General features: G+C 33.5%; 2 protein-coding genes across 2 annotated transcripts in view; one reads left to right on the top strand and one right to left on the bottom strand.

The window, feature by feature from the left end:
- The window catches only part of LOC134710313 (protein stum homolog), a 338001-nt gene that overhangs the window by 199483 nt on the left and 128754 nt on the right, over positions 1–9764 (bottom strand). The window lies entirely within an intron of this gene.
- Positions 3950–9764, top strand: part of LOC134710304 (speedy protein 1-B-like) — a 73209-nt gene continuing 67394 nt past the window's right edge. Inside the window, exons 1-3 of the mRNA XM_063570611.1 lie at positions 3950–4483; positions 6117–6175; positions 6582–6667. Coding sequence (XP_063426681.1) covers positions 4048–4483; positions 6117–6175; positions 6582–6667 — 581 coding nt within the window. The 5' untranslated portion in view covers positions 3950–4047. The remainder of the gene's footprint in view (positions 4484–6116; positions 6176–6581; positions 6668–9764) is intronic.

The raw sequence follows: 9764 nt of genomic DNA, 5'->3' as shown, positions 1-9764 counted from the left end.
GTGGACATTTGTCAGGGACACACCTGCTAGAATTAAAAATTCTTTGTCATGAAAAACTGTTTATTAAAATATGTTGGCGCTAAACATACTTTTGAATACTAAAAAGAACTCATATATTAAGTAAAAATTACATTTATTTCTACCTTTTTTTACAATATTTTAGAGTATGAATGTTGAATTCGAGATCTAGGAACATGCCATTTTGGTCATTTTGAACCATTTTAAAAGTGGCTCGGACATGAAATCTATATTTATAACAATTTGACACGAGTCTATACTTACTATCATTTTTTTTAAGACATGGCTGCTTGCATTGTAACATATTGTATTTGCTCATTTTAAAAAGATGACTGTTTGTGGAAGTCGTATGGAGAGGTTTCCGTATATTTGACTTTTCTTCTTCTTCCCTGTTACGAGTCGAACTCTGTAGTAAAGTAAGTATAAATTGTAACTGAGCCGGGCGCATCTCAAGCAAACAGGAGGCCACTCCTTTGGCCAAAAAGAAACTAGTAGTCCGGGGAAAACTGGATAGTATTTAAAATAAAATATGAAGCTTAATTACAACTACAATACACTGGTATCTGCTGTCTAATTCAGATGACTTTGATGTGGGTGGGTCAACTGAGGAGATGGTATTCACCATGGCTCTGAAGTCATCTAGTGACTCCACTACATATTTGGGGAGTTTATTAAACTCTCTAGTTGTTCTTTGAAAGAATGAGTGATAGTAGAACTCCCTCTTTACTGTAGTTTGTCTAAATTTGTGGTTGCCGCTGCATGGTCCCAGGGGCGGATGCAGGATTTTAGATTAGGGGGGCGCAAATTTTTTCTATAATCGCCGAGCGGAGCGAGGGAAAAAAAATTTTGAGGTAAAATTATTGAAATATTCTTCTTATTAAGGGGTGCATTTCGATCTATTGTGAGGTAAAATTAGCGAGAAATGAAAGTTTCTAGCAGAAACCGCTTAAATCTACCCTGTCAACAATCTACAATCACTAGTGACTGACAAACTGATGGACGGACAGATGTAAAACAATATAAATGTATATATATGTTCCTGTTCCGCGTAGAACTTCAAGTTATGGCAAGGTCTCCTACAAATTAGAAAAATCTACAACAATCTTCTAACTCCCCTTACAAGTTTACGCACTTAGATATTCATATTGCATACTATGAGTTTAAAAAGCTACAATCTACAATCATGACACCAGCACTTTTTGTAAGATGATCTATAATGCAATTTCCGATAATAAAAATCTCAACTAAGTTTATATCCTTGAAAGACATGCATATATGGTGATAGTAGTTGTGACGAAAAAAAATACAGAAACATCACAAAAAGAAATAACCCTTGTTTGCACATCGCCGGTAAATGTGTCAAAGCCGATTGTACATGGTTTCAATAATGTGAAATGAAATCGGTTCACTTAAGAATTACTTTAACACTCCATAACACCTGCCCCGACAAACTTGGTTAAGACGATGGAAATGTAGAGAGTTGATAGATACAGACAGGCAGACCGACGGAAGCAAGATGAGTTGAGACAGATCACAACAGCTTTAAACCTGCCGCCAATACTTGTATTAGATTTTGCAAACGAAAATTTCTACTTTTCGCCGTGAATTTGAATTGTCCTTTCATAATACATCTGTTTTTACTTTTTTTTTCGGAGGTCGTGCTAGACTTTATATACTGTGTTCGACACAAACCACATAAAATCAGAATGAGATGCATTAACGTAGTTATGTTTATTTCAGTCTGAGGATCCCATGCATGTAATAATGCGGTACATAATTCGGAAATAAAATCAGGTTACAAGAAAGAAATATATAAAGACACAGAGATACAAATTACAAACTAACCTTTCGCTCGAAACAGTATTTCTACATTAAGAAATAATCTCACCTGGACTGTTTTCTTGGCCAATGCCATGATGAAATTGTGAAAGTGAGTAAGGCCGTTAGGGATGCTTTGGAAGTTCGATTATCAAAGATATTGATTAAAAAAAACGCAAATACAATGTAACAATTGTTTGTACTTTAACTGCAAAAACCCTATTTTATTCGTCATCAAATGCAGCTCCGCGTTTGGCATCTTCCTTTTGGGTATATATACTACAGAACTTAAATAAATCGTAGGTCAGTTGGTTGATAACCATGTTAATTCTGTTAAACTGACTGTTTTATATACTTTCAATGCTAAAAAAGCATGATGGAATGGTCTCTTCTGATACTTAAATAAGTTAGAAGACAACCCATGATTTGCAAATTTTAGGGGGGGGCGCACGCCCCGCAACGCCCCCGCCTAAATCCGCCCCTGGGTCCTACTGTCCCCTGATGTGTAGTATTTGGCTGGATCAATGGCAATCAACTGGCTGGTCTTGTAACACAGCACGCGACTACGTTTTAATCCATGATCGTCTGCGTTGCAGTGATTCCCGTTGAAGTTGGTCCAGTAATTTGAAACACACACAGCAGAGTTGTCCTGGCACCAACTATAAACAAAGCGAGCTGCTCGTCTTTGTACCTGCCCTATGTCCAGCTCTATCTCTCATATAGTGGTAATATGGTGAGGATCCCATACTAGGTAAGCATATTGCAGAGTCGGTCTTATTAGTGTGGAGTGGGCTGTTGCTTTTGTTGCTGGAGTACAGCTACCAAGATTTCTCCGTAAAAAGCAAGGTGTCTCTGAGGCTTTCCCTATGGTCTGGTTGATGTGTTTTTTCCAGATGAGGTCTTTGTTAATAGATAGCCCAATGTATATTTTCCTCTGTCTAGTTTCTCTATTGTGTGTCTGTGGAGTGAGTAGGACGTCTGGTGTTGCTGAAGTCGTCCTGATAACCATAAACGTAAAATCGTTGTTATCGATGATCGGTAGCGATGAAAATCTTCTACAAGTTAGGTAAATGATTCAGTAAATTTATTACAACATATTATACTGCAATCAGCTATTTTACTATACAGATAAAGCTATACGTATAAACGTTAGCTTTATACGTCAATGACCCCAACTAACCTATAAGCCCCGCCTCCTTATTGTATTTCATCAACAACATCACGTCACGACCATGACAACGTAAAGTAACAATGGTCAAACTTTTATGAATTTAAACTTTTATGTCTACAAATTGGTTATTTATTTACCATGATTATCAAATGTTATTAATTAAGTTAATTTTCCCTTTCTAATTCCTTAATATGTCAATGTTTTACCGCCTGGACTAACGCTCATAGGGAAATACCCCAAAATGGTACCCCAAGAGGGAAATTCCAAACACTTTTTTAACAATTTTTGTTACATAGTTTTTTCATTTTTGAATATTTTTTTTCGATTTCAGTATAAAGACAATATACGTATAGTGTCTTGAAATATGAAATTTATTTGTATTCGGCACGAAACGGGAAAATGCTCGGTAGAACCTCACATTTTCCCGTTTCTAAGCCTCATACAAATAAATTTCATATTTCAAGACACTATACGTATATTGTCTAAATATAAGTATTGTGGTTGCCCACTGTTACGGTATTACCTCTATTATATAGATAGTGTTAGTATAATATTGACAGATATTGTTTGACTAACAACTCTTTTTTTCTAATTACAGTACTGTTTTTTTTCTCAATTCCACAACATTTTTTAAAATAGCCAATTTGGAAAAGTATTTCAGTTTTTTCTTTTAAAATATTTGTCATATGTCAGAGCTCATAGTTCTTTTTGAATTTCCATCTTTCCATTAAATTATTAAAACGAAATTTCATGTGACGTTTACACCTATAAAGCGAAAGCTGAGCCTGACGTAATATTTGTTTTGACGTTTTTTTACGTTTTCACGAGTCTGAGCGTTTGGACTTGTCGGATTTTGTTTTCAAAGGGAGACAACTTAAAATTCAGTATTGCTACTCGGAAAGTATCTGGATCCACTGATATCGGTCTGCTAACTCCCAAGAAACCCGAATATCTATTTACATTTGCAGACGACAAAGTTGCAGGTGCGACCGGAACAGCTGATTTGCAATAGACATTATACATTTTTGCTCGAATCACAGATGCTTCCAAGTTTCACACATTCGTTTCTTAAGCCAAAACTAAAACGCCACAAGTCATTTTCAACTAACAGTTGTCAAGTATTGCATTCAGACAGGAACGAAGAATTTATGGATGTAGTTGATTATGCAGAACATGAAACAGCAAATCTTCCAAAAAAGCATAGACCGAATGAACGTGTTCAAGTCATACAAATACCACCACTGGAACAAGCAAATGAACTCACAGAATATCACAATCGCTGTCATTATGAAGCAAATCGAGGACACGAGATAATAACACAACCAAGATCAATGCCAATAATAGCTGACACAAATGGACACTTGGTTGCAAGTACAACTTCTAGCAGCTTTTCGTTATTCCAAAGACATGAGGTATCCAGGAAGCAAAGTTTTATTGTCAAAGGAAAAGAAATGAGAGCATTTTTTCGCCTTTTAGGTAAGTCACCTAAGTCTAAGATTTGACAGAATAATCTGTCTCTTGTGTAGGTACATTTGTCATTTCATATTTCCTCTCGTCATTTGGCTATTTAATTTTTAAAAAAAATATTTTGTCCACACAGACACAAACAAGAGTGCACACACTGAAATGTCTCGCCTTCTTTACTAATCCTTGATACTATCTTTATAGACCTAAATATAAAGCCACATAAACTCAACATTAACCAAGAAAATGAAACATTGATCAATGAACCATGAAAATGAGGTCAAGGTCAGAAAAACCATGCCAGGCAGACATGTACAGCTAACAATTCTTCAATACAACAAATATAGTTGACTTATTGCTTATAAATAAAGAAAAACAGACCAAAACACAAACACTTAAAACTTAGCAATGGACCGTGAAAATGAGGTCAAGGTCAAATAAAACCTGCGTAACCTACATATAGATCATAAAATATTTCCATACACCAAATATAGTTGACCTTATACAAGTATTAGAAAAATAGACCAAAACTAAAAAACTTAACTTAACTTTGACCACTGAACCATGAAAATGAGGTCAAGGTCAGATGACACCTGTCAGCTAGACATGTAGACCTTACAATCATTCCATACACCAATTATAGTAGACCAATTGCATATAGTATAAGAAAAACATACCAAAACACAAAAACTTAACTATAACCACTGAACCATGAAAATGAGGTCAAGGTCAGATGACACCTGCCAGTTGGACATGTACACCTTACAGTCCTTCCATACACCGAATATACTAGACCTATTGCTTATAGTATCTGAAATATGGACTTGACCACGAAAACTTAACCTTGTTCACTGATCCATGAAATGAGGTTGAGGTCAAGTGAAAACTGTCTGACAGGCATAAGGACCTTGCAAGGTACGCACATACCAAATATAGTTATCCAATTACATATAATAAGAGAGAATTTAACATTACAAAAAATCTTAACTTTTTTTTCAAGTAGTCACTGAACCATGAAAATGAGGTCAAGGACATTGGACATGTGACTGACGGAAAGTTCGTAACATGAGGCATCTATATACACAGTATGAAGCATCCAGGTCTTCTACCTACTAAAATATAAAGCTTTTAAGAAGTGAGCTAACACTGCCGCCACCAGATCACTATCCCTATGTCGAGCTTTCTGCAACAAAAGTTGCAGGCTCGACAATAAAATTAAACAGCCTGTCACCAAGCACCAGGGTCAGATCCAGCCAATTTAAAAAGGGGGAGGGGTCCCAACCCAGGACAAAAAGGGGGGGGGGGGTTCAAACTATATGTTCCCATTCAAATACATTGATCGTCAAAAAAAAAGGGGTGGTTCCAACCCCTGGAACCCCCCCAATGGATCCCCCAATGGATCCCCCAATGAAGCACTATGGACATCATGAAGTTTTTAACTATGCAAATTATCAGAACAGAAGCAAGAAGCAGTAACAAGATTTTGATTTTAATTAGAGCATCCTAATTCCTTTTTTGTATTTTCATAGGAAAAATACACTTGATGATGAATTTCCATTAAAATTGACCCTTCAACACAAATAGGTTTTGCTAATTTTCTGGTTACTTAATTTATTTAATTTTTTTTTTTTTTTTTTTTTTACAGAAGATGAAGTAGTACAAGACTTTTTGGAGGCTGACAGTTGCATTAAAATATCTGATAAGGTATTAGTTGTTTAGTGACGTCTTACTATATAAAATTTAGCATTATTTAAGCTGAGCAGACAAATGTCTAATGTTGCTGTGCTACCTGTTCTAAATGTATCCACTATTTGAAATTCAAGTTGGTGTTCCTTAAATTGAAAAAAAGGGTAAATTAAGAGAAAGATCTGTGTTAAAATTTGGCCATATTTATAGGTTAGGGTAATAATACTGTCAAAGAATAACCACTAAATTACAGGCTCCTGACTTATGACAGGCACATACATACTACATAATGTGGTGGGGTTAAGTAAGTATGTTTTGTGAAATTAACTACATCTACATAAGATAAAGTTTATTTAATTTAACTATATACAAGATTCAAATTAATGATAAAAATTTTGTATACATTTCAATCTTTTGTTTTTAGTATCTCATAGCCATGGTTTTTGCATACTTCAAAAGAGCTGATCTGAAAATCAGAGAATATACAAGAACAAACTTTTTTGTAGCATTGTAAGTACCAGTAGCTTTACACACAGTAGCACAATTGATGTGTAATTATTTTTATTTGTTTTAATAAATTCTGCTACATACTAGTAAGACTTGTTCCATAATTTCATTGAATACTGATATGCTGGTGGCCAGCAGAAGTATGCCTCTTGTTGCTGGATTTTCTCCCTGCTCTTTGGCCCGGGTTGTTGTCTCTTTGACACATTCCCCATCTCCATTCTCAATTTTATTCTAAAAGCCATTAAGGTGGTACCAAACATCTTGACTAAAATTAATTTGGCTTGTTTAATTTTCATAAAATTTTGACAGAATAATTCCTTTGATGCTTTGACAAAAATATGAAAAATTCAAAAAACTTGAACCTCACACTTTATCAGGAAGTATTCATTGGATATATAATAAAGTAGTTTGACAAACACTAATTTTGATCATTGAAAAGCTTGATATTTTCTTAGAAATTATAACAATATTAAATGTTCAGTTTATTTTTACAGAGTTATCTCCCTGTAGTACCACCTTAATATAAGAATTTCTTTCAACAATCCACAGATGTAGATTTATGGTACTATTGGGACATGAATGATTTCTTCTTCTATTAATGGTTTTATTTTTTCAAATGAAAAATTAGAGAGAAGAAACTCCAGATTTATTATTTATTTTGTATGATTGTAAATTCCTTACACTTTTCTTCTGAACAACTGATTTTGATATGCAAATTAAAAACATAAAAAGAAAAGGTTTTGAAAAATTGCTGTTGTGCCATTTGGCAATTCATATGCTTGTATATACAAAGAGTTAAGGTCATTTAGATCAAATCAAGAATAATAATCTACAGGGCTTAATTTCAATGGTCTCTGGTGGAGTGTTGACTCATTGGCAATTATACGACATCTTACAATTATATTCAAAAGCACTTGTAAGTTTTTATTTGTATGTACATTTATACAAGCATACTAGCCATAATATAGCAATAAGCATTAATATATATGTAATTAAGCATGATGAAATTGGTAAAAAGTTAGTTGTGCTTTTCAAAAAGTGACCAGACACCTAATGAATGCCTGTCAAGCCAAACAAGAATTTGCTTTACACCTGAAACAGACAGATTCAATACATCTGGAAGAAGGCTTTTCAAAGGAGTAGGTTCAGTAAGACCCCTTTTTGGCCCCAAAATTCAGCAGTTTTACAAAATTGTGAAAATATAATCTTTGAGCTATTTATTGGAAAATAGAATGCTTCTGCTTCATAAATATGGACTGTTTTTGTCAATACAATGCACATATATCGGGTACTAGCATCATTAAGTCATGTTAAATTACTGAAATCTTTTAAATTTTAGCATTTTAGTTAAATTTTAGATGGTTTCCATCTTAAATGAAAGTGGCCGCATTCATGTTTTTTCATAATGTTGAAATGTATAAGTTGTATTTGATGATAATACATAACATATATAAAGGTTGAGGATGAACACGAATGCGGCCACTTTCATTTTTGACAAAAAAACATATGAAAAGTGATGTTTTTTGGCATATTTGATAGATTTTTCATATCTAAGCTTGCATCGGAGCGTTTTTAATGACTAAATCAGTTAAAATCTTTCACAAAAACTAATCGAATCAATTGAAATAGACACTGAAGTGTTTAAAAAGTGTTCACCATCTTTCGTAAGGCCAAATAAAATAATATGTGTGTTTCCTGTTTCCTCTTTGAAAAAAATAGGGTAGGTAGGTAGGGATTTTTTTTTATTTTACCATTTTTTTTTACATTGAGTCTATGGGAGAGAAATCCTGACTTTAACAGTGCTTATTGAAAAATGACCAAAAAAACTTTAGGGTAGGCTATTTCTAAGCTTAAAATATAGGGTAGGTAGGGAAACAGGAAACACACATGCTTTTTTATTTGGCCTAAGATGAACTTGACATGTGAGGCCAAATTCCGCCCTTACCCGACCTACTCCTTTACTAAAAACCAATGTTCAGATATCAAAAGTCTATCAAATATCATAATAGTTTCTTCATAAATACACGTAGGGTATAGGTAATCAGAAAAATTACATTTAAACCAGTAGTCCAGTCAATCTAGCATAAATTTGACCTTAGCCTTGAAGTAATTGCAACAGAAGATTTTAAAGTTTTAATCTTAAGCATTATACCCCAAATATACACAGAAAAAGTCCCATAAAATATAACTTGAAGAAAACTAAAAATTCATGGCTTTAAAATTCCTATGGAAATTTGCATTGATATGGGAGATAACTCTGCAAAAAAGGCAGAAATATCAGAAAAATTTATACATAATTAAATTTTAACCGTTATAACGCTTCTATTCAACAGAATGTATTGATTCTTGATATTTTAGCAGTCTTTAGAGACAGAGACATGTATGTCTCTGTTAGAGTATAACAAAGATCTCTATTAAAAGGTGTTTTCATATCTTTTATCAAGCTATAACCTAGATTTCATAATTCATTAGTTGACCATTTATTAGATTTTTCAGCACGTCAAGCTAAAGATTCTCAAATTGAATAAAACTAACAATTAAACTGAGCATATATTCTTCTCTTTGTGGTTTAAAGTTTAAAGGTGTATGCTGATCAAATCTATTTTAAATTATAGATATAAACAATACCAAATATTTACATTATTTTTTCAAAATGGTCACAAAGCCATTTTGCAATTTCTTAAATGAAAAGTGTGCCAAAAAAAAAAGAAATACCCATAACACTTTGATTTTGTACATTTCAAAAGCAGAAGATAACATAACAAATCGTATACGAACTTATAACCCAATCAAAGAAACCATATTTTACCTAAATTTTAAGGAAATCAAGCTAATATTTACGGAGTTATCTCCCTTTCCAATGATAATTTCTATTAGGAATCTTGGAATACGCATTGTATCATATGTGCTTTGTCCAATAAAATATTTGAATTTGAATTAGGAATTAAAAATACTGATTTTGAGTTTTCCTCGAGTCAGATTTTATGGGACTTTTTTCTGTTCATTTTTTAGCTTAATGCTATAGATTAGACCTAAATCATTTTCTGTTGCAATGAGGTTCAAACTTAGTTTGACTGGACTACAAGTAAAATTTTAAAGT

This window comes from Mytilus trossulus, chromosome 3, assembly GCF_036588685.1.
Source record: "Mytilus trossulus isolate FHL-02 chromosome 3, PNRI_Mtr1.1.1.hap1, whole genome shotgun sequence".
In the NCBI taxonomy this organism is placed as follows: Eukaryota; Metazoa; Mollusca; class Bivalvia; order Mytilida; family Mytilidae; genus Mytilus; species Mytilus trossulus.
This window is presented reverse-complemented; position numbering and strand designations above follow the sequence as displayed.